The sequence below is a fragment of the Bacillus rossius genome, chromosome 1 (genome assembly GCF_032445375.1).
Source record: "Bacillus rossius redtenbacheri isolate Brsri chromosome 1, Brsri_v3, whole genome shotgun sequence".
Lineage (NCBI taxonomy): Eukaryota > Metazoa > Arthropoda > Insecta > Phasmatodea > Bacillidae > Bacillus > Bacillus rossius.
This window is the reverse complement of record NC_086330.1, coordinates 155,343,009-155,370,565: the sequence shown is the minus strand read 5'-3', so window position 1 is coordinate 155,370,565 and position 27,557 is coordinate 155,343,009. Positions and strand designations below refer to the sequence as shown.

The window sequence follows — 27,557 nt, the reverse complement described above, 5'->3', positions numbered from 1 at the left end:
AAATGGACAAGGAGCAGATGATCCTAGCTGTCAAAGCTGTACAAACAGGTACTATGGGTTACAAGTCAGCAGCGAAACATTTTGGGGTACCAAAAAGCACAGCGGAAAGGTATATGAAAAATACTGAATTGCGTACTGATGATTTGGTAAATGTGCCATTAGGAAGAAGGCCTACATTAAGTTGTAAACTAGAAAATGAACTCGTACCGTACTGCATTGAGATGGATAAAAGGTTTTATGGGTTGAGGAAATGTGATATTAAAAGGATGGCCTTCCAACTAGCCATTGCTAATGGTATCAAACACCCATTCTCAGAAAAAATAAATCAGCTGGTAAGAAGTGAATGGGGTCTTTCTTAAAGCGTCATCCACAGTTGTCATTAAGAGTTCCCCAAGGCATTTTTCACGCCAGAGTAAAAGGTTTCAGTCCTGAAAATGTGAAAACATTTTTTGAGCTCTATGTAACTGAATTTGACAAAATTAAAGGCCGTCCTCACAGGTTGTACAATGTTGACGAGACTGGGGTAACTGTGGTACAGCACAGAGCTGAGAAGGTAATATCCCTGAAAGGAAAACGAGAAGTAGCTGCACTGACATCAGCTGAGAGAGGGTCACTCATAACAGTCGTTACTTGCATGAATGCAGTTGGTTCTTTTGTCCCTCCATTGATAGTGTGGCCAAGGAATAATATGAAAATAGAACTCATGGATGGGGCACCAGCTGGTTATATTTGGGGATGCCACCCTTCTGGATGGATTCAGGGGGATTTGTTCACAAAGTGGTTTGATCATTTTTTGAATATACAAAGCCACCACTTGAAGACCCTGTTCTTATTCTCGATGGCCACTACTCACACACCAGAAATGTTGATGTGATACGATTGGCTAGAGAGAACCACGTATCAATCTTTTGTATCCCTCCTCACAGTTCACACAAAATTCAGCCACTGGATGTAGGCTTCATGAAACCACTGAAAACCTATTATGCCTCAGAAATACAGGCTTCTTTAAGAAACAACCCTTACCGTATTGTAACACCACTCTTGGTTGCAAAGTTGTTCAGTGCAGCATATCAACGAGCTGCAACAATGGAAATAGCAGTCAATGCATTCCGCTAAACAGGATTTTACCCATTCAACAGTGATGGGTTTCGTGATTGTGACTTTGTAATTCACAGTTGTCACGAAATTCCTGATAGATATGTTCATACCAGTGCAACTATCATCGCCACTTCGAATGACACATAAACTGGTGCAGGACCATCTAATTCTCACCCTGTTCTGCCTATGGATCACCCACATTTTTTTGGCACAGGGCCTTCTGATGCTAGTCCTGCTCAAACAATGGACATCACACCTATCTCTCCTAAAGACATTAAGCCAATTCCTAGTCTTTCAGCAAATTTATAAAGCCGAAGATGTGGCAAAGCATCTGTAATAACCTCATCGCCTTACAAATCCGATCTCCTGAAGAGTTTGGAAAGAGCTACAACAGCAAAAAATAAAAAAAAGAAGCTGCAGGGAAATGTCATAAAACCCTGACAAAAACCTTCTGCCAACACACAAAAGTCAAGATCACGATGTTGTACAAGAAGATTAATGGAACAATCCAGCAGCGACGAGTCGGATGATGATTTCGACATCTTATCAGATAGCTCTGGTGAAGAAGACAACTATGCTGAATGCCTCTTCTGTGGATGCATATTTTCAGATGACAAACATGGCGAACAGTGGATACAGTGTACTGTCTGCTGTCGTTGGGCTCATGAACATTGTGGTGCCACTGACAGTCACTTTGTGTGTCCTCATTGCCAAAAGAGGATAAAGAAATAATGTGTCCCATATTAGGAACCCTTTTTTTTCCTTTGGAAAAGTGCAGTGTCATCCGTTTTTTGCAGAGGACATAAATTTATTATTTTTAAACAATATGTATGTATTGCATTTTATAGTTAAACATATCAAGTAATTTATCATACGTTAAATGTTAATTTATGTTCACTTAATAAAAATATATGAATTTTATTTAAAAGGGGTCCCATAATAGGTGCCTTTACCTTATTTGTTATAAAATCGAGTTATTAAAACGAAATAATATTATTCCCCTACCGTGAACAAAATTTTTATAAACATATACATAACATCTGAAACAATTAATTATTAAGTGTGGCCTCGTGGCTGAACGGTCAACGGTGCTGTTGTATCAATGCAAAATAAATTTTTTTGAATTTGAAAATTTGAATTTTTCTGATCGTAAGGTTGTCGGTTCGAATCCCGGTAGGTGCGAAGTTTTCTTTTGAACTTGTAAAATAAATACGGCGCACGTAACATTTCAAAAGTAATAAATATATTTGAATAATGAATCCAAATAAAAGTAAATTTATTAATTAAATTGTACATTTCATTTCACTCCTTTGTATCCATACAAAATAGTGATAATTCAATAAAAATGATTCAATTTTATTTATAAAAGTATGCAGAGGTAGATTTTATCATACAAAAGATAGAAAAATTAAAAAAAAAATCTTCCTCAAAGAATATAATATTTTTAATGCCTAAATGGTTTGGTTGCAAAAACCTATTACGGCTCAGTCTCAGGCCGAATATATTTCCTTTTCTTCTGGATCAATCATTTCATCAATGTTTTGTTATGACGTTGTCACGTTAAACTATCGTCCGTAAACCGACTTTACAGACAACCAAATTTTTTTTTCCTTTAAATTTACTCTGAAAGAGTTACCTACACGTTTACTCCACTAAGCGAGTTCATCACCTATACCTACAGTTTAAAAAAAAAAAAAAATTACATCAGAGTTATATATTATGAGTTTATTATTTTTAATTAATTTTTTTCTAACACCAGCTTGGGTATTGATGTGCTGCAGTGGCGTAAATTCACACTCTTATAAACTTATATTACAGTACACGTTGCAAAGGTCTCGGGTACACATACATGATTCTATACGAGCCCATTCCTCTTCGGTTTGCTTGATTTCTATCGTGTAGGTAGCCCCGTAACAATATTCTAGACATCGCGTCCAGGGGCGAAGCCAGGGGGGGGGGGGGTTTAGGGGTTCAACCCCCCCCCCCCTCCCTTAGCACAAAATCTTTAATTAATTTCTTATTCATCACTCAAACAAATTTCATATTAAAATTAATACAATTTTTACCATTACAATATTTAAATTTAAGTACTGAAAACTGCTAAAATAGTACTATTTTACACCTTAAAATCCAAATTTTCCCGGGGGAGGGCCCCCGGACCACTCGCTTTAATACGGGGGGGGGGGGGGCATACTTCTTAACACCCCCCATACACAAATCCTGGCTACGCCACTGATTGCGTCGAATCTTGTGGGCCTAAAATTTCGTGTTCTAAAGCGAGGATATCACTTTTGAATTTTGTTAAGATGCGCTGATGTGAAGTTGTGTTTTTCATTTAATCCAACGAACACGGAAACTTCATTCCCAGTCTACACATGTTAACCGCACACTCGCTTCTTAACACAATCTTGGACTGTAACTGAAGCTCCTTCGTCAAACAGGTTATTTTGTATATGGAAATGTATATTGTTGGTACACCTCTCTACGTGATTCACGGCTTCCTCTCGTGTGTACGTCATTGCATGTAGCATGGGAATGGTACATTGGAAAACTTGCGATGGGCTGAACGTTATGGACTGGAGTCCGTTATGCTTGTCCGTTGTGGTGTATGTAATTGGCGTAGGCCTAGAATCTTTGAAGAGCGTACATGGGGACATCATGCAGTTTGTGATTTGCACCTGACTTCCACGTATGCACGTCCGGTGACTCGAACCATTACATCGCTCCAACCAGCGAAGCATCTGTTCGAATCCGGTCGACGTAGTTTGTAATAAAACGTGTCACGCCCTCGCATTTCCACCAAAGATACTTCTTGGCTACGAATGCAAAGATCCTCGAGGGTACATGGGAGTACACTATTTGGTCGGAGGTTGTATACACGACAGTATTCTGACTTACAAGGTATATGGTGCACAAAGTCTCACTCATAAAAGGGATCATTGGATAATACCGTGTGACCTTTCCATTACAAAACTGAGTTTGTTTAACACTGTTTGAATTAAAGTACGCTACTCGTCTATGACCGACAATCAATTCGCTGTAAATATTAATGTCCTTGGTTTGAAAAGGGTCTAGGTTTTCCTCATCTATGATGGTGTATTCGTCACTAACCAAGCCAATCGTGAGATGCTCCACCATGGAAGCGATAAGTCGATGAAGGCGGAACAACTCGGTGTCTGGTAAGAGGCCTGTCGTAGCCCGCCGGTTGTAGACGAACGTTAGTGGATTCGTGGAGCTGTTGCTGCTGCTGCTGCTGCTGCTGCTGATGATGATGATGATGATGATGATGATGATGATGATGGGGGTGCTGCACAAGGCTCGACGCCGGTCGTGGGTGCAAGACTAGACGCGAGGTCGACGGACGGTGTAGACGCTGCACGAGGCCTGCCGCCGTTAAGGACTAATGTTATGAGTCGTAACAGCTGTCTCGTGGCCAAGTCTTCGTCGGCATCTTGACCTGATGACATGTTGTGAAAATTGACTGAAATTACGCGGGAATCGAACAAGTCCGGTTGTGCGAATCGATTAAGTCCTCGAATCGATCAAGTCCGACTGTGCGCACAGAGTCAAAGTCCGACTATATGCATATACTGAGCTGATGCAAGTATAGGTAATGATCTTGGTAAAGAGAGGGAGGGAGGGAGAGGTAAAATTTTCTTGGAAGGGTGGGAAAACAACAGTAGTGGTGTTGGGTGTGGTGGTGGTGGTTTTGTTATTGTGATTAAATAAAGAAATAATAATATTTTTTAGTGAAAGGGGGTGGATGGGGTGGTGGAGGGGGAGGGGGAGAGGGTAGAAGATATATGCTATGGAAAAAGTGGTGGGGGGTCAGTCTGCCAGCAGCCACCACGAGGGAAGGATAGGTCGACATTTTTTTTGCCCTTACCGGGTTAGAACCGAGGACTCCGAGCTCTATGTCGTTGGTGTATGTTTTTTAATGTTTTTATTAAAATTTTATTAATTTAATTTTTTTAATTTGAAATTTTTCCATTAAATTGGATAATAAATAAAGATTTTCAAGATGGCGGCCATAACGTAAATTGAAACGGTGACGTCATAATTCAAAATGGCGGAATGTTCGAGAAAACAAAAAGACGTCATCCAAGATGGCGGTACCAAGATGGCCGTCAAGGTCATCCAAGATGGCCGCCATGACGTCACAATCCAACATGGCGGAAAACACCACAACACTACACTCTGAACCCTCGAGTCCTATTTACATACTACTGTCACATGTCACTATATTAACAAAGGAGTTGCGGGGAAATATTAGACGGAATATGGCTTACGATTTTATCCATCAAATAAAGTGAGAAAGATAACCTGAATATGTTTTTATTATCGTCACACTATCAAAGTTTGTTATGGGACTAAGCTAACTCCAAATTTTCAATTTCAATCTAATTTTTAAATTAAAATAATGTGTGATATTAATACTAAATGGAATATTTGAACAAGTTATGGTTTTTTTTTCAACATTTTTAACTTGTAAAACATCTGTAAATTGGAAATTACATTATTACTCGTTAGATAGTAAAATTTAAAATATGGGTATTTTAAAAGTTATAATTGCGTTTTACATATATCATAATTTCATGTAATACATTAATATTAATATTATACTAGATGTTCACTTTAATTACTACTTTTAATCGCACATGCGTTCTTCACCATATTAAATATTTATTTGTCGCGTGAACGGAAGCCATTTCCATCTTCGCGGGGCACTATTTTGATTGGCTGATTTCGTCCAAAATCCAACATATTTTGGAACCAGTAATATACGGAAAATATTTTATGTGGATTCAAGTGATCCAACTCTTCTAACAACCATGGCTGCGATAGCGATGTTGTCAGTGACGCCGCAGCACTTGACGGAACACTGGCAGCCTGGCGGCGTGTTGTCGCAGGGCTGTTCGTGTGCTACTTGGCGAGCTGGGTGACTCGCCGCGGCTTCTCCCTGGAAGACGTGCCGACTCGGCTGTGCACGCACCTGCTCTACGCCTTCGCCGCGCTGCAGGCGGACGGCAGCCTGGCCATGAGGGACCCCGCCGTCGACGGGCCTCAGGGACTATGTACACTGCTGCCTGCTTCGCAGCGTCAACTCTCCCTTTCCAGCGCAAGATTCCTGCCATTAGCACTGTCCTTGTTGCGGTGTGCCATAGAGCACGACAATTTTAGACATAACTTTCTGATCTATTTAAGTTTTTTTTTAAATTTTAATAAAACAGTATGTTAAGTTGTATTGTATTTAATCAAGAGTATCATCTCATAATATATCTAAGGAAGCATAATTAAAACACTCTAAATTGTTGTAAATATATTTCAGTCAATTCCATTTAAAAATTACTTGATGTCAGATAAGGAAAAATAAATTTCGTTATGTAATTACAAAGAATACACTAAGACAATCGCTCTACTGAAAAATCGCACACTGAACCTGCCATTCTGGTAATATATTTGGCGGTGTGTATTTTGTGATTTTATCCATGCTATAATTCAGGTAATTTAAAAAAAGTTGTTAAAAACGACTAAAAAGATTGTTTTTTTGAACATTAAATAAGAAGGCTCCAGGACAGAGCTAGAATGATGTTGTAAAGGAATATGATAGGTGAAGTGATATCAAGTAACATATTTATTCAGCTGGGCAGGTATCTTGTATAGAGTCCTTTTTCGTAGTAAGAACGATTAATTAAATAAATGTTTTTGAAGCTTAAATTACTTTTTGCATCGTCCAGGGATCTAACCAAGAATATGAATCGATTTAATCAATCAGTACATTAAAAGTTGTTTTTTCAAATGAATTTTGGAATTATTTTGTAATTTCCAGGTCATTCATTACAGAATTTCAAGATAATGGCCAATATGGTATAGGCAGCTTACTGAAGGCTGCTAGATGAGGAATTTAATTACATTGGTGATTTTCCACTATGTTTTTTAAATGAGTGTTTTTTTATCTAAAATAAACCTTTTTGCATCGAGCAAATATCAAACTAAGGAGAGGAACAATCGACTCAATCATTATTTTAATAAAAGATTTTTGATGAATTTTGGAATTTTTCAGATTTTTCTAAAGTAATAATTACATATTTTCAGAATAGCGATCAAGGTGACCGATAAGATGGCAGTTGCCCAGGGAATAAATAATACAAATGTGCTCTAGCAGGTATAAATTAAATTAATATGATGGCAGTGTCCTCTAACAGACTGCATGTGTACTATGTGACACTAGCACTCTTAGTAGCAAGTACCTACTGATAAAAAAGATAGAGGCAACACCCTCTAGAAGGTGATGCTGTTATTCCTTCAAATTAAAAAATACAAGTTCGAATATGTGTTACATATATATATATATGTGTGTGTGTGTGTGTGTGTGTGTGTGTGTATATACACCTTATTTAATTCTCATTCTGGCAAATGACTTAAAAGCTGTGTGTTTAAAGGCGTATGTTTTCCAAAGCAGAAGTCCGAGCTGTCATGGTTCTAATCACATCGCTTCCAAAGTACTTTGTATAAAAAATGTTATTTAATATGTTGGTAAGGACCACAACAACATTGGTAGGTAATAGATTATCGACTTTATGTGCATGAGACAGAGCGAACAAACAGCAGAAACACATGTGGGGGTATCCAAAATAGCGAATTCCCTCAGAACATAAAAAAAACGGATGGCGTCTGTGACATCATCCAAGATGGTGATCTTCAGCATATGAAATAAAGATGGCGTAAATGATGTCAGAATCGAAAAAAAAAGTGTGTGTGATGTCAGATCCAAGATTGCGGGTGACACATCAGAATTCAAAATAATGGATGTGATGTCAGAATTAACAAATGGCAGACATGAGCCAAGGTTGTGATGTTACCGTCACGAAAAGTGCAAGGTTCATGAATGGGTAGTTCGATTTCAAAATTGCTGCATTCAAGACGGTGATCGTGATGTCATCCAATATGGCCGCTGGGTTCAAGTTCAAAGGTAAAGATAATCCTAGATGGCCACCGTGATGTCACAATCCTATATCGTGGACATAGACTCTATCTACTCTACACTCAGAATCTAGGGCCCGTACCCACATTTATACACTACTTAAGGAATACATCGATGTTTATTGAGAATCCATAATTATTTTAAAAAATAAGAGTTTCATTAAAAAGCTATTTAACAAGTTCTCACATATTAAAAATAAATCATCAAAGATTTAAAGTGTATTATTTGTTGTTTTCTCTACAGTTTTTAGTTTCATTGTGAGAGGGAGGGGGGCCTTCCACAGAACCGCAAATGCACACCAAAGGGGTGTAACTGACTCTCGTGCTACAATATAAAATATAATTGCCCAAGTGGCTGATCAAGAACTGGAAGTGTGTGAGCAAAAAGGACTAAGTAAATATACCATCAGAGGAAGTAACGAGAGGCCAGACAAACTAATTAAGATTTTCCCTTAAAACAGGAGAGGGAAAGAGGATCGTTATTTATTAAAGAGATACTACAAACATGTCTATAGGCATCTTGGTTTATTCCTTAGAATTTTCATTTCCTGTTAAAGATTAAATTTCAAAATAGCACTCAATGGACATGTCTCACACACACACACACACACCTATACGTGTTTAGGCCCCTATTCGAGGACCCCATTTTTTACCCTTAAATAGAGGACGGGAATACACAAACACTAACGTAGCTTCCGAGGACTATTACTTTAGCAAGCATATCAGAGGACCTGTCAGACTGAGGACCTTCACACAAAGTGTGTCTGGCGCTTTATCCGAGGACTGTAAAGTTTTACAGTTAACTGCAGGACTAGCAAAATCAGTATAAATGTTTCAACAAGACAGGGTTCCTGGTAGTCGTGTAGTCGAACCAGTGGTCCTTGCTTAGGTGATACGGAGTCGATTCTCGGGGTTCTTCCGTTTTCTTCCCTCTATAATCCCGCTGCTGCTCCATTTACATTTGACTTCGCTTCATCGTTACTAAATACCTATATGTTATAATTTCCGTAAAAGTTTTTTTTTGATAAAACCACTTATCCGAATTTGTGTATACATACAAAATATATATATTTTTTAACTGAATTAAAACATAAATTTCGCTCCAAAAACTTCATTTATTTAAATGTTATTCACGAAAAAATTGTTATGATGATTAATTTTTCTATTAATTGAGATTTTGAACTATGAATTACAATTCAATATTTGTAAGAGAACCCGTAGAACCCCGTTTTTCAGTTCTATATGTTCCAATTCCGATATAAAAAAATAATTAATGTTTTATTTGAAGACATCAATTCTGCTGGTATTGAACGAAGGTTTCAACCAACCTAAATAATAAACTAGATGAAACTAGTGATTTAAGAATAAGAAGTCAGAACTATATCCTACTTATCGTATTAAAGGAAAAATTTAATTTTCATACATATTAACATAGAAATCTCAACATATAAAATATTTAAAAACCAACAAATAAATTCTCAACGAAATGTTTAAACAACAGTGCAACCAATAATAAGTGTGATACAATTACAAAAATGTATTCAGTTACATTTTATAAAAATTAAAAAAATTAAGGTATAATTAGTTTTTGGTAAGAGAATAAAACTTTCCAAAATTCTTGTCCAAACGAATGTTATTAGTTTCACGAAAAAACTGAATTACGAACTTTAAATAAGAACTATATTCTACGAAAAACAATGGACATTAAATAGTTTATAATATTGTTTCATGTTTAATATTTAGACCGCATGGTTATATTTACACACCAGCTTAAAATCAATTCTTAACCGAAGACTGTGTACTGCACCAATCAATCTAAGGACTTTTACACAGTTTGATATATACTATTTCATGTTAAATAAGAGTACCGCGTGGTCATTTACACATCAGTTTAAGCTCAATACTTAAACGAGGACTGTGTACTGTACCACTCAACCTAAGGACTGTTACACAGTTTTATATACTGTTCCATGTTTAATAAGAGGACCACATGGTCATTTACACACCAGTTTAAACTCAATACTTAACCGAGGACTGTGTATTGTACCACTCAATCTAAGGACCTTTACACAGTTTGATATACTGTTCCATGATTAATAAGAGGACCGCGTGGTTATATTTACACACCAGTAAAAACTCAGTATTTTACCGAGTATTTTGTCGTTTATCACTCAATATAAGGACTTTTACAAAGTTTATATGCTGTTCCATGTTTAATAAGAGGACTGCATGGTTATATTTGCACATCAGTTTAAACTCAATACTAAACCAAGGACTGTGTATTGTACCACTCAATCTAAGGACCTTTACACAGTTTGATATACTATTATATGTTTAATAAGACGACCATTTGGTTAAATTTACACACCGGTTTAAACTAAATACTTAACCGAGGACTGTGTATTGTACCACTCAATCTAAGGACCTTTACACAGTTTCCAGGGTGGTGGTGTTTTTGTGTTTCTGGCGCCACTCCCGTCCCCCTCCACCCCTCCATCCTCACTCCACACTGCCCGCTCGTCAACATGCTCCATCGCAACTTGCAGTTCGTGGAAACGTGCGACTCTACACAAAATCACCTCAACACGTGTGTCTTCTCTCCAGTGCTGACAACTTATTCGTCACTCAGTGGCGGATCCAGCTTCAAATATTGGGAGGGACCGATGACCCAGTACCTCCTACTTTAATTGTGCGTCCGAAAATTTCGAAAACTAACAGCTTCTCAAGGGGCTATTTAAACACATGTATGACGTCACGTAAACATAAATTAGATAAACAAGTATCACAAAAAAATTAAAAAGTATTAAATTGAAATATTGAACCAAATTCTAAAGGTCAGATGCGGCAGGAAGCCTATTATATTTTTTCACACTTCAGTTTTTCGACAGTTTTTTTTCTTTCAATGCGAAGTAGAGAAAAATCATAAAACGTTACCTGGTCCTAATCATCTCAGTGAACAGATATTTATTTCCAAACTTGGCCTTCCAATGTGCGCCATCTTACCACAAAAACGCATACATTCCCCTAACCTTTCTATTTTGAAATGCCTAGATTCCTAATGTACCAATTTCTAAAAATACCAAATAAATATTGGAATAAAATGTACTTATAAACAAAGTCCTCGTCATCAGCATACATAAATTAAATTTTTACATGTGAGATTTTTATAATAATCACATACCAAATTGTATTTTTGTCGCCATAATTTTATTAATTTAGAAATTTCTCTTGCTTCAAAAGGTTGAACCTTTATTTTTTTAATTGAGAATGTTATGGTTTTTTGTGCATTTTCCATTTGAATCTCCTAAATGAAAAAAATTATGGTCTGCGATTTTTAAATTTACTCCATAGAATAATCTATTCTCCTACAAAATACTAACAAATCACAGACAACACTTTAAAAGATCTGTTATCATGTAGATGAAACTAGAGATTGATAGATAGATACGTCAATTTCTTCAATACCAACTGGACACTGTTCAGTCTTGAAAAGAAAGATGTATGTTCATATGTTTAAATATAGAGAACACCTACGAAACTGATTATACAGTAGAAAATTTTTGTATTTATACATCTTTAATGCACCTGTACAGTAAGTTTAGGCTAAGGTTATTCTTCGAATAACTTTTGTTTCTGCTTTGATCGAAAACTTTTAAGGACGAGATACATTCCGATAATGGTTTTTATGTTTTTATAGTACTTCATGAAAGTTGTATAATTCTATGGGAGTGAAATGTACAAATGAAATATTCGAAACATATAAAGAATATCAACTTGAAAGTGTTAAAAACAATAATAAAGTTTTATAAAAACTATGTGATTATCACCATGTATGCCCTTATGTGTTCTTATTTGATTAGCATGCCGCTGTTTTAAATAAGTAATGAAGATGGGGTTGGAGAACGTTAGTTTAAATGTTTTGCATATCATAGCCGGATATATTTAAGGAGGTTGGGCAAAGGGGCATTAGTTCAGGTGGCTTGTCACATTGTGTGGGTTGGGGAGAAGTGAGTGGAACATTGTGTATAAATGTTATTTATTTATATACAGATAAAAAAATATTTTATCATATTGCATTACAACAAAAGATAAGGTACAAATCGGGCAAACTTTCGGCACCGGAAAAGTGAAAAAAAAAAAAAGTGCCGATCCTAAATACTGAAATACCTATGATGTAAATATAGGTAAATTACGTATTTTGTGATGTCATTTCTGTAAAAATATTTACATGAAGCGCTCAGTTTATCAGTGAAAACTGCCTACCACAAACAAATTTTAAGTTCTTACTTCCAAGAACCCTTAATGAAAGTAGCATTTTTCGTGGCTAGTCAGGAAAAATGTATATCAGGTGAGACAATATATATTTAGTTTCCTTGAAACGTGTTTATGTCCAATCGAAGTGTTGAAACAGCGTAAACATTTCAAGCGTTGGAGTAGGACGGTAGAAGGGGTGAAGGAGGGTGGGAGGTTGGGTGAGTGGGAGGGAGGCAGGCAGGCAGGCAGGGAGGGAGGTAATGAGGTACTCTCAACCCATTCTTAACCAAGTGCAACGTTGCCAAATTAGCGCAGTAGCTGTGTGTGGGATAGCTCACTTGCATTTTTCCAACGTTGCCTGAAACTGGTATCAATACACACACCAACAACAGAAGAGATATCTTGTATGTGAGCTTGGAAAGTAAGAGAAATAAGAAAGGGAAAAAAGATTAACTGTTACTAAAATACTGTTTACTCGCAATGATAATTAATTTTGTTCCCCTTGTTTTAATACATCTATAATGAAGAGTTGGAATGAACATGACATACGACGTGTGAAAACATGATAGCGATAAATAAATATGTTTGTTCGTATTTATAGATTCATAAAGAAACGCACATCTACGCATTAAAATCAAAAATGTTTTTTCAAACACTTTTGTATTTATTTACTTACCCAGGTACAGAAATGGATGATTCTGAGTAAAGCTCAACAAATATAAAACAAACTACCTCGAAAACCCGAACTTGTAAAAGTGTTAATTCACAACTCAAATTCTATTTTCCCGACATAATGGTCAATTCTTAAAACCAGCATTTATTTATAGTCACAGAAAATGGCATCGAATGAAAGAAAAACTGATAGTAGAACTGGAATAGGGTATTTTTCATAGTACAGGTAACTAGAGATGATATTTTATTATATTTTTGATATATGTCTACAGAAATGACTTAACAGTTGTCTGTAAAAGTGCATTAAAATTTAATTGCGATACCTACCTTTTGCGATTATCGTTTTAAAACTGCATGTTAAAGACTTAAGTAGATTAATATCATGTACATATGTAAGAACGCAATAACTTGCATTTGCATATGGGCGCAAGTTTGGTTTCGATGACACAAATTCACTTTGTGAGAACTAATTTTCATAAAAAAAATCTACCCTATCCAGTTTTTATTATCGTTACTTACATGATATTGACTACGAGAACTTGTGCAAAACCAATTCCCATATCTTCGCATAAAGTTATATCTAATAATTTATTGATATTACAAAAAAATAATAATACAAAATATTTATACGTAAAAAGACGTGCATAATTTAAATTAGCAGGCTATACATTATCAAGAAAATTCCCTTAAATAATACTTTCGTTGCACGGTTATCTTATTATAGTGTTGATGACAGCAGGAACTGCAACATGATTAGAGTGGAATCCTAACCAAATGGATGCCAACTCGGCCCTTATTTTTAGTACATTTAAAAATAACAAATAATATTTAATAATGTATGTTTTTAAAATATTAATTGAATATTAAGTACGAAAATTATATCACTAAAAATATTTATGTAGGTATGTTTATAAAGCAAGGCAAGGTTAAAATTTAACAATTCTAAATAAGTAAAACTACTTTAACCAACTATCTCTGTTATCCGTCACTACTTGTATGCGATTTTTTATGAAACGTTATTCATGCTGTTTCCGTAAAAAAAAAAACAGAACATTGCTTGAATAAAGCTCGAGCTGCAAATAAACAGGATGTAAACATTTTAACTTAAAGAAATTCTCCAAAGTCCGTACATATGTACACATTGTACAACATTGCACATTAAACTATGTTATACTAAATTGGTAAATAAAACTACTATATATGTTATCTAATTAAAAATGGCTTACTTTTTTCCCCAAATAATTTAAAATCTCGTACTACTTATTAACTTATATTTAAATGTAACTGTTCACGTTTGAAATTGAATTTCTATTGTCCGTCTATTAAATTATCCGTCATAGGACCGGTCCCGAGGGTGACTATTAAATAATTAGGTTTTACTTAAAAAATATGTTTAGTCTGTAAATGTTAGAATAAAAATTAAATCTGTGTAAGTTGGAAACAAATAAATATTGAATTAAGATAGATTTCAACTTACAAAACGTGATTGGTTTAAGTTACTAAGCCATGACCTAACACACTCTTTCACTCCGCCACGAATATCTAAATTGGTGTAAATATATATACTTTCAAAAACATTATGTATGTTTTAGGTACACTTTTTTCTAATCACACGATGTTTGTCTGCTAAAGTGTTAAGGTTACTGTGGATAAATTTTTACGGTTTTTCCACTATCTTTGATGTCATCATCCCCTAACACAACAGCAGACTTGAAACCCAGATTTTTCCATTCTCTTTAAATTTTCAAATCCGGAGTTTGTAATTGTGCCTATTACTTGCTTTGTCTTCCTTTTGATTGTAACACATTCTAGCATCACCTTTTGTTTCATCCAACGAGAGAACTGTAAAGCGCTCTCTTGTTGACACGATAGCAATTGAAAACACAAAATCTCTCAAGAGAGCAGCTACTAACGGTAAAATAATTATTTTACTAAAGCTTCTATAAAAACTCAAAGATTTCCAAAACAACAGTAATTTAGCAGGAAGGCACGTGTTGTCTGACCGCATGTTGCTAAAAACCAGCCCAAGGAATATAAAAGTTGACAGAGATTTCACCCTTAGAATAAACATGATTTCTGTCCCCCCCCCCCCCCTCCTCCTTCTGCTACTATCGGCTATAAATGATTCTGACGCTACTAACACAGCATAAAACCAAATGATTTAATTTTGACCCAAAATATATTAAATTCTAGGTTTTCTTCGGAATTCATCCAGTACAGGATTTGGTATTTTAATACACATATACGTTTAAATAAAAAAGTCTTACGTTGTATTTCCTTGTCTTGATATTCATGTCAAAAAAGTTAAGTCTTTGTTTAATGTTTTATTACAGATTAAATGTGTTTAGATTATAAAATACTTGATTCACACTCCATTAACATCTTTGGGTTCTAAAATAACTTTATTAATTTACATAAATTCCCATATATTGAAATACATTATTGACAGAAGTTGTTATAAATATCGTAAAAATGCAAATAGGAATTTAAAATTAGTGCCTTCAAACACTCGATTGTTACATTAATATACACATGGGCACAAAAATATTAATATACATGTCTGTATTGAAATACAAACTTTTGTCGAGGTAACGCTGCTCATTTATATTTGATGCAATTCCCATTATTTAACATCTATGCATCCTGTTTATTTTTTATTTAATTCATAAGCCAGACGTTTGCCAAATAAAACGATATTTTCTTGAGCTCGATTAAAAAAAATACAAGGACTTCACCCTGACCGTGTAACATTTGTTGATTTACTTTTTTTTATTTAAAACCATTTGTTAAATGGTTTCCTTAAAGCTTGAATAGTAAACTTTATTTTCTTGGGTGTAATATATATATAATTTAACTCTGAATGTGAATGGCATTTAGATATTAGTACAGACGAATCGTTAGTGTTAAATAAGCACATCGTGAGACCTATCTTGTGACGACCCCCTGGGCTTCCCCGTGACGTCACGACTTCCAACCATGTTCCCGTTACTCCGCCGCGCCGGGGCAGTTATGGCCCTAACGCCCTTGGCGCGGCCCACACGGTGTTAGATGGAGACTTTCTGCGATTCTGACTTGTGCTCCAGGACACTTTTTTTGTTCTACCTTTATTTAACGAATTATTTAAAAAAAACTTAAAACCTTTCGCTTTAGATTTTCCAACCTTCATGCCGATATAAATTATTTTTTTGACAAAAATGGTTAAATACCTAAGCATCACCAACGCCTTCTTAAACACTTTAAACGTGAAGTTTCAAATCAGTTTCAGGTATATGATATTATTTCTTAGTTATCATTGAGAATAAAATTTTGAAATTAATAATCATTTTTAGTGATACTACTCATATTAGATAAGCTTCTTTAGTTTACAGTAAATGCAAGGATAGTATTTATTTAAAATTTTCATTAACCTTTATTGCCATAGAAGTTCTAATTTCCAGTGCTAAGTATATACTAGGGCCTACTGCCACAGCTACATAACCAAGCTTGCATCTAATAATTAAATACATGGCATTTAGACTGAAAAGCAGGCTCGCTCGATAATACAGTTCATAGCTATCTTTAGAAAAAAATATTTGCCAATTAAAAAGTTCAACATTTTTATAAAAATATATTTTATACAATACTTGATTTTTTAAATGTATAGACAATGGGTTTGAAACAATTCATTACAAATAATTTCAGCCCCTTTGAGAAATAGGTCACACAAAATTTATACCTACGCGTGAGATAAAAATGTAGCCGGCCTTAGTTTCATTTTTGACTAAAGTCAGTCGATAGTTAACTTAAAAAAACTAGCTTTCCGTCTGCTTTAAAATAAATAAGTGTTGTTTTATTATTATGAGCTTATCTCATTCCTATTTTCTATGACCTGAAGATTGTACATGAAAAACATTTGTTTAGATAAAAGTCAACTTGTTACTGGTTGTAAAATTCACACGCTGTGAAAAATTCTGTTTGACGTTTTAACCAAGTCATGTTTAAAAATAATCTAATAATAAACATATCCAACAATTTTCCAGTAACAATAACATAATAAGTCTAAATAATAAATAAATTATCATCAGATAGTTTACTTAGATTTGAAACTAGGACTAAATTATCATATAAAAATAAAACTATTTTAGTGACAGCTGCAGAATAACACTACCATTGTAACATGGAAAAAATAATAATATGCTAAGCAATGGAGCCTTTTCATAGAATACATGTTTCATAATTTTGTTAAGTATATTCTTAAACTTCAAATATTACAAAAGGTCTATTGCATGACTAATAATTTAGCTTTTTCCAACCGTCTGTACATACAAAACATAACACACTACATAACACTACATACATAACACACATACGCACACTTCGTCCACAGTAACATGAATAGTATTGGAATTCTTTCAATTTATTGTAACAGATTTTGGAAGTAATTTATAACACCAAGAATATTTTGTTCATTTTATTTCAACCAATTTAAACTGCACAGTATGAATAGTTTACAATTTTCATTTGTTTATTTATTTTATATTGTTACGTAAAATAAAAACTCGTAAATAATATTTATTTTATTTACAAATTTAACTAAATACCTACATATAACGCGTGTGCTACGTAGTTTTGGTGACAGTTACTTACGAAGTTCATAAAAATCAGAGTCGCTAAAAAAATTTTAAATAATGAAAAATTCTTAAAATGTAACTTATATTATATTTTTAGATGACTTCCAAACTTTCATATATATTAACACAAAGATAAGAGCGTTTTCATGTGACACTGTCACATAACGTCGTGAAATTTATGTGAAAAACTTGAAAAAGAAAGTTTGATTTTTGTGCTTCAAAGATTACACACAATCCCTTACAAATTAATAGCTATAATCCATAATTCATCCCAACCTATTTAAACAGAGGCATAATACAAAATCCCACTCTATTGACGAGGAATCCAACCCATGCCCAGGACGGATCTAGGGCTTTCCTTCAACGGGGTAAAATATGTGTTTGCGATTCCCACTCACAATGTATTACAGACTAACAGCAAAATTATTCATTTGCGTCCGTGTACATTATAGACCTAGTATAAAATTAAAGTTAACATTCGTCCAACCCGTGTACTTGCATTTCATTTCACAGGTTTAAGTATAAAAAAATTTGGTTTGATGAAGCACGGACTGGATAAAAATTATTAATTTTCCTAACTAAGAAATGTGGTGAATGTAGCCGACGCTCGGTGGGTTTACTTGGGGCTCTCTCGTGTTTGATCAACCCTTGAGGAAACTATATTTTAAAAAGATAATAAAACTTTTGTCGCTATTTATTACATACAGCAAGCACTACGCGGCTTTCACGAGGGACTTCCAGAAAAACAATCTGTCGCTCTCATGCCCACCCTTCTTTTCCTCCCGCGGATCAAAACAACTGCATTCCATGGTGAACACACCACAGATTGCACAAGTCACTGGTGATGTTCTGGCTTGCGATGCTCGAGCCGATCCCCCAAGAGAGACTTCACTCCTCACAGCACCGAGTCGGCACACAAGTCACACAAGTGATTCAAAGCCCACTATCGCCAGGCTCAGGCTTACACGCTATATTAATTCTTCCCCATCCCCCCCCCCTTGCTTATTTTTCATTTTCTCTCAATAAGTATTGGTTAATAGGTAGTACCATTGAATGGTAGTACTACTAATTGAATATAATATTTATTTTGCGTGTGTTGTTCTGTCTCAGATATGTGTAACTGATATTTATAAAGTGTAATATAACGGGCGTAAAATGTTGCGTAAGTGTTAATTATTAGCAGTTTCGCAACTGTCTACATTCATTTTGTTGTAGGAGAACTACAAATGCAAGAGAGTTCTAAAGATAAAATCTACAGAAATAGCATTTATAGTAGAGAAATGTCGTAAAAATGAAGTCATCAACATACGCAGGCCGGGCTAGGCTTGGCTTCAAGATCACAGGTAGTGGAGTTAAGACGGGTCCTGTTGTTTTTCTGAAATATAAGTTTATTGTGTTGGTTGGGGGAGGGGAGTGGAGAGGTTTGTAAGCTGTCACCAGCTACCTACCCAGTAGCAAGATAGGCACACATAGTCTAGCCGTGGTTTTACTTCGCTCCTGACTGTGCGACCGGCCGAACCAACAGCAATTAGATACGGCACGCGGCAGAAGCGCCACGAACTCTTCGGCTGTGCACTTGATTTGCGCTGTAGGACGCAGCAAGCCTTGATCTTTACATTTAATGACCAATCCCCAGGTGCTTAGTCGGAGAAATTAGATTAGTTTTTCTGCGAGTCCGCCGGGATTCTACTTTAAATTAAAAATGACAAAAATCTCTACAGAAATTTGTTACATAAATTAACCTGGCATCTGTAATAAGAGACCAGCACTTAGTTATGAAGATACCTTTATGAATACGTCCTGTTGACAGCGACGAGTTTTGTTATGACTGCAGAATTTTTGAAATTAAACTTTATGCAGACAATAAACGCATTTATCCTTAATACTTGATCTATTATTTGCAATAAACGATTTGTTCATCTCCAACTTAAAGGCGTATATCATATTTGGAAAGCACTAATAACCATCAGTTGTACATTTATGGGTTATTTTTTCGTGATAAACCTTCAGCCGAAGTTTTTTTGAATTCTTACTCATACTGGATAGCATAAGTTCTTCTTCATTCCACTAACGGCACATATATCCATGATCTTAAATCCTTTCTCTATTAATAGACGTACTTATGTCAACGAAGCAAAATTTCCTTGAATACACCAGCAATAGTCTCCAACAATAAAACACTTACATAGGTTGGTTACTAAATGAGATTTTCTCCATGGTATCTCAGCTTCCTACATATAAAGAAGAATATAATAACAGTCATACATTACAAATAAAAAATAAAAATAATTAATATGGCTTAGGACAATATTACCTATTATAGATAATATCAACACATGTAATAAATATTTTCTTTCGTTTCACAATCATGATCCTTGATTTATCTTCTCTTTGAAAATTTTATTTTTTACTTCCAAAATTTTCCTTGGTCCTGTATATTATTTTACTTACCTTTGTAAATGATCAAATCTATAGGGAACAGTCGGTTAAATTACTCGTTTCCTTCGTTTATGCGAAGTGGAAATTAACAGAAATACCGGCCTTCCTAATTAAAATCACTGTGGTTAAGTAACGAATGGTACATTGTGCGTACCTCTTGTATTTCGAATCTGAATTTTTAACAGTTTAACTATAAAACAAATGCGAGTAATTAAAAGCACGTTTTTAAATATTACTATAAAAGTGTTATTAAACATACCTAAAGTTAGTATTACTAAATTAAAGTAAATAATTTTATGATAAGCGGGGGTGAATATGTCAACGCAACTTAACAGATCAATACAGTTGCTAAGTTATTTAAATGCACTGTATTACTTTCAGTAATATACTTATTTTCTAGTACACGTTTTAGTCCAATTTTTTATAGCGCGAGTGTAATAAATACTATTCATTATAAAATTATTTGTTAGGGGCTAGTTTTAGAAAACCAAAAGGTTATGCAAGTTTTGTTTCCAACAGTTAACCGTATTAACACGTCCGTGTACCACAACATTATCTAGTGAGAAGTTAAAAACATAAATTTCAACAAAAAATAGGTTTAGTGGTTTAAATTTTTTAATGGCTTTTAAGTAGATAAGTTTCTTACATTATTTACGATTGGTATATTTCGTGTGCCTTTGCTGGCTATAAACAAGAGCGATTATAATAACAAATAAGTAATTTATAGACAACATTCCATTATCATGTTATGAATTAAAATTTGTTTCTAAACAATTATTATTAATAAAATAACTTAAAAAGAGGTAAATAATAATTTTAAATACATTCCTAAGAACTACAGCAGAAAATTTAAATGTGTAAGTGAAACACATTTCTCAAACATGCATGTTATTCGGAAAGTCTTAGTTTTGCACCACGCGCGCAACGCGTGAGAAGAAGACGTGAGAGGATGACCTTGCGAAAGGGTTGGTAACCTTCCAGGAAGGAATTAGCAACGCAGCCTGCCTACGCCTCCTCTCCTCCTGCTGAGACTGCGCCCAGACGCGTGCTGGAGCCTCGGGCCCTCTATGTCTCCATTAGAAATGTGCTTGCTGTGTTTATTCTGTGTTTTGACTGTTAAGTTGATTAAATGACTAGTCTGGAACCTATACTATTTGGAAATTCTTCATTTTTAAATATAAAATAAATATTTACCCCATTCCTCTACAAAGCTCTTGAAACTCTCAGTTTTTTTAATCACAATGGTGATAACGGTGCGAAGATTTATTTTGCATATGGATACCTGTCCGGCAGCCGGTCTGGATTCGAATGATTCAACCATGCGAAAAAGTAGCAACGTGCATGACTCACGAAAATATAAATACAAAAATAGAATTTGAGCGACCTCAAAGAATACAACGGGGTTTGTTATGTCGTCTAAATATTTTCATTATGGTGACCTGAAGTACAGAGAAAGTAAAAAAAGACAATATTTAGTTTTAAAATTTTTAACTTTCTTCATAAAAAATGCGCTTTAAAATAAAATTATATGGAAAAAAAAATGATTGTAAAGTTATAAAAATCAGTCAAGTTAAACCTCTACAATAACCAAATAAAAGAAAGAAATTCATAACTATTTTCGTTTTCAATTTTTAAATTAATGTGAAAATAATTTAAAATTATTATTTTGTTAAAATATTTAGTAATTATATTGCTTTTTCTTTTATGATTTCAATAATTTTACAGTTATGTTTATTTCATAGATTGTATTTTTTTCTAGGGTTTCACAAGCCATTAATTTATTTTAAAAAAATTCGACTAAAAATAACAATACACTCTATTATTTCAGGAAATCCAGGTCTCCATAATGAAAAGATCTAGTCGCCCAGATTATATATATATAGATAGATAGGTAGATAGATAAGATAGATAGATAGATAGATAGTTTCTCAAAGATGTTTTTGGTCAGTTCGCCATACCTTCCTTACAACTTCAAAATTAATGATTTAATAACGTATATAGACAATTTACAAAAATTAATGTTTTGAATTAAATTATTATAAAAACATGTTTATAAAAGCCTTATTTTGGTCACAAGTCTACGCCATTTTTGAGATTGCCATAGCTATATAAATAATCTTACATGCATGACAGCTGTTGAAGCGAATTAACCGAAGTAAGTTCCACATACTTTTATAACTTAATTTGTAACATAACTTATTTAATTTTTTCATTACTTATTTATATAGAGTTTGCAATGTTACTTTATATTTATCTAAACCCCAATAACACTGATATTCTGTCTGCTGTTAGGCTATATATTATTTCTCATAGGTGTTTCTTTGCCATTACGCTAAATCTCCCATTGTACTTCATCAAAATGAATGATTTGCATTTACACAGCAACTTTGCTCATAGACTCCGCATTATACTCACAATTTATTATACAACTTTGTATTTCCAAATGATGAGGAATGTATTTACAAATGATGAGGAAATAATTCCCAAGAAAAGTAGGCATAACAATGACCATTAATAAAGCACAAGGTCAGACGCTTTAAAGGGCAGGTTTATATTTCCCAGAACCTCTTTACCACATGGTTTTTTCACGAGTTCGTATATTCAATGGTAGGCCTATTTATGTTTGTATCAGGCACATACAGCCAAAAAGTAAACGATTATCACATTATAACTTCTAACATTGTTATTGAAGAAGATTTTAACTGTAAGAAGTGTAAAAATAAATATTCGATACGGCCAAAATCTGTTGGTACTATATTTTCAATACTTTGCATTAATAAATACTTGCATTTACATACTACCCCATTATTATATTACCATTCGATGTCTGATCAAGATAAAATGTTTTATTCGCACGGGTAAGTTATTTGTTTTTATATTCTCGTCATTCATCCTTACAGCTCCCGCACACTAGGCGACTAATCACACAAATGACATGGTCTGCATCCACCTTCAAGTCGTAGCGACACGCCTGAGCCTGGCCGCCGCGGACAAGTGTGTGCTCTCTCGGTAGTTGCCACGCACTCTCAGGTCGCGGCGAACTGGCCACGGCAACTTGGCCGTCTAGTGCGGGAGCTGTTAAACATTATATTTTAGGATTGGCATCCATGTTTTCTGGACCCAGCCACAGGCTGAAAGCAGTGATGATGTTAGCCATGCGGTGTCATTATTGACAGTTGAAATAACCATAAAGCCATTAATTATTATCTCCTTTAAAGAGTTACTTTATGTGATTAAATACTACATATCTCAAAATAAATAACCTACTTTAATACACGTGCTGTTCTGTTAAAACCAAAGTTAATACAATTGTTGATATCAATCACTTCACCACTTGATGCCGGGAACATAAAATGGGAACGTTTTAAAAACTGATCTCATCTAACTTACGTCAAGTACGTCACAAACCATCTCCCGAATGGTCTTTTGCTATAAAATACGTAAAGAGGCCGGCAAAAATGTGTTTAGTTCAAGTCCTACAAACGTTCATGGAAGTTACTTAGTTATATATTTGAGTTCATATTATTATGATACGCAAACATAAGTATCTATAGGTGTAATTTTGCAGAACTACACAGCGTTGTCTATGTCAAAGTTATTCTGTTTATTTTACCAAGGCGTGAAAGTGAGAATTTCTCAAGAATATCTGAATAACTGTTTATTTATCCTTACATATACATTTATTATCTCAAAGGCGGCCATATTGTGTTTTCGCTACGTATGGCCACTTGTGACACAACGCTAAGGCGGAAGAATACTTTGTGATCCTTACGGTGTTCCCGAGCCGTGATAAAACAGACTGCGTTTGAACATCACTGTGAGAAACGATAGCAACAATATTCACTGAAATACCATTTGCAATTTTCATAAAAATTATAATTTGTCATCATTATAAAACTATTGCAAGTAGTGTTGTACGTTTTCTCGTAAAAATACATATTTATAATCAAATTCCCATGAACGTAATGAAACACACAGTGAAATATTTTCGGGGAGGTAAATAATCTTAAGAAATATGTTGTTCAATAATAAACTTTTTTCCCAAAAAATATATTTGTTTAATGAAACAACGTAGGTTACGTAAATTATTTTTATTTATTTTCTAGGGATGAGCAGTATGATGGAGGAGGGGGGGAGGAAGCAAATTGCCAGAAGTATTAAAAACATTGGTTAAGTCAAAGCGTTCAGAAGCATAAAAATAGACTTTATTTGATGCCCCTGACTTTTTACTTACTGACATCGGCGATAAAGTAAACGTGTATAGACGGTTGCAGTGAATGTCCGAAAATATTCGTGTATGGACTGCACTACACGAATCTGAAATAACAACTAAGAAGGCAAAATTCGTTTGTAAAACAGCGTTTTATACATTCCAGGAAAACGCAAATTTCAGCTCTTGTATTCAAATGGTTGCAACTTTTATGTTTAACCGCATCCAGTAGGCTAAATTGAACAAGCTTAAAACGTCCACACACCATTTGGGTGTATATATACGTACACACACACACACATATATATATATACATATACATATGTATAACATATAAAATCACTGTTCGTACAACGTACAAGTCCTCGTTTACCACCAGAAAATGCAAGGCCCTCTGATAGCAGTGTAAATACCAACGTGTGTGTGAAGCTATAGGTCCGCACTTCATATGGGTATATTTATATCATATTAACACACTGTGCCTACAAGTCCTCGTTTAACACCAGAATATGCAAGGTCCTCCGATTGCAGTGTAAATACCAACGTGTGTTTGAAGCCATAGGTCCGCACTTCATATGGGTATATTTATATCATATTAACACACTGTGCCTACAAGTCCTCGTTTAACACCAGAATATGCAAGGTCTTCTGATTGCAGTTTAAATACCAACGTGTGTTTGAAGCCATAGGTCCTCTTTTCATGTGGGTACATTTATATCATCTAACACACTATACTTACAAGTTCTTCGTTTAACACCAGAAAATGCAAGGTCTTCTGATTACAGTGTAAATGCCTTTGTGTGTTTGAAGTTATAGGTCCGCATTTCACATGGGTACATATATATATTTATATATATATGCATATATAAATATACATATATATATACATATATATACATATATATAAATATTTGGTTTGGCACCGACTTTAAACTGATTAGTAGGTAGCACCTACCAATTATAATATTTTATTAAAATTATAGGTAATAATTATGTTTGGACAAGAACTGTCACATTGAAATTTATTGTATTGTTTATACAATTTTATTGTTTATACAATTACAATGTGAAAATTCGTATCCAAACATATTACCTATAATTTTAATAAAATATTATAATTGTAATTATTTATTTTTCGATTTCTAGTACCTATAGTATTTTTTGTGTTTTTTTAGGTCCGTTCGGTTTTTTTAAAAATATTATTTTTATGTTTTAATGTTCATGTTCGAAGGCTTAGGGTAATTATGACTTCCAAATAAAATTAAAAATACATAGGGCCTATTTCTAATAATACCTATTCCTACTAAGACGTTTATGATTTGAATGTAAGATAAAGGCTGAAAAGTAACGCGTAATAAAGAATTAATTGTTCATGTAGCACAGCTTACATGTATACGCCTGAAATGGCACCCAGTTAAGGTCCTCGGATCATGCCTCTGTGGCTTCGTAAGGTGTGAAATGAGAGACGTCCACCACGTCCTCGCAACCAGCGTTAGACACTACGGAGATGTGTATTATATGTGTGTAAACTCGAGCGAAATGTCCTCGTTTGGAGCGTTGAGAAACATGGGATACACACCGTGTGTAAAGGAGTGTAAGTGACAACGATACTAGCGCGACGTGGTGGTAACACACACACACTACATACTTGATTCTCTACGGTCTATCCGAGGACCTCAAAAAAAAATTTAAAAATCATGTTTTCACACACTAGGTTGACAGAACAGCGTGAATCCGAGGTCTTTTAATCCGAGGACCTGGGGGAGGTCCTCGGATTGCCAAAGGTCCTCGGATCCACGCTGAAATATCATGCGCAAGTCCTCGGATGATATCCTAAGTCCACACACACACACACACACACATATATATATATATATATAAAGAGAGAATGCTAAGTGCTGCGTAAACTACGGACGGGCCCGAAACCGTATTACATGTTAGCAAAAATTATTAAATTAAATACATTATATTAATTTTATAAATGTGTAAAGACAAGCTATCAGTGAAATTACTTTTTGTTCCAATCATAAGACAATATCCAAACAAAACAATAAAATTATTTTGTCTATATATATATAAATTTGTAAGTTCCTGTTACTTAAGTTCACAACTTCCTATCGGTCCGTAAGCTGACACTTTTAAGCTTGTTTTCACTCACGATCCGTTGACAATTTGGTGGGGGGATGGATCAAAAAAGTGGCAATAGGCCTTAGAGGACCAGGGCGGTAGTCCATAGGCCATCGCAGGAAACAGACTCGCGAGAAAAACTACCAGAGCTCCGGGGCTGGCTCTAGGAGTATATCTTGAAACCGTTTCTTGGATTCTGCAACAGAAATCCATTCTTGCGAATAAGACTTGATGCAGACAGTCCCGAAAAACATTGGCCCAATAGGCCTAAAAAGGGGGTGGGGGGAATTTAGCGAAGTAGAAAACACACTCACCAAAGCAGGGTGGATGATGCCGTCACTCCGGACGGTGCCGCGTCTTGGCTGGCCAAATCCCGACGCGGTAGATAAAGAATAATTTCATAATTTAATTTAATTTACATAGAAGAAGTACTAAAAATATAGCTCTAATTTTTACTACTGGCTGGCTATATTATACTATCTAATCTAGGCATCTCATCCCTTGTAGCATGTTGACTACATAATACGACGATCTCCGCCGGATCCCGCGTCGACGATTACTGTATACCAGCCAGAAACAGGTCGCGCGCAGAAGTTCCAGGGCACGAGGAAAGAGTCTTAATTAAAAACAGGGTTCAGCGGCTGAAACAAAGGTTGGGGGGCGGGGGTGTACCGAAGGTATCCGAAGATGCCCGAAGGGGCGGGGCGAGAACAAAACAGAACTCGAGTGGTTAACTCGAAGTTCACGCAATCACTGCGCTATCTAGAGAGCAAATCCGAAAACAACCGCCTATCGACTCTAGCCAGGTCGAGATGGTGAAACCTGTGTCCTTATGCTGAAGCTAGTGCTGCGCTCTGGCGGCCTAACTGAGATGGGGAATGGAAGTACCCATCTCAAGTGCACAGGGAGCGCTGGTGGCCTTTCTCTATCAGCCACGAGGTGGTTAGTTCTAAAAGAGCTCGTTAAATGGCGAGGGTGTCTCAAAATCGCACCGCAGCTCTGGAAGCTGAACGGCCTTGACTCAGGCCTCTCGCCCTGCTGGGTTCATGAACTTTCGATGACACTCGCTAGGGGGCGGGGTAAGAGGGGGGACTAAACGACACCACATGGCATTGGAAAACGCGCCCTAACGTGACTTTCTATGAGTGAACCTAAGACGTATG

General features: G+C 35.2%; 1 protein-coding gene across 1 annotated transcript in view; it reads left to right on the top strand.

The window, feature by feature from the left end:
* LOC134546322 (chitinase-3-like protein 1) overlaps window positions 1-27,557 on the top strand; it is a 167,306-nt gene that overhangs the window by 89,264 nt on the left and 50,485 nt on the right. Inside the window, exon 3 of the mRNA XM_063389065.1 lies at window positions 6,009-6,173. Coding sequence (XP_063245135.1) covers window positions 6,009-6,173 — 165 coding nt within the window. The remainder of the gene's footprint in view (window positions 1-6,008; window positions 6,174-27,557) is intronic.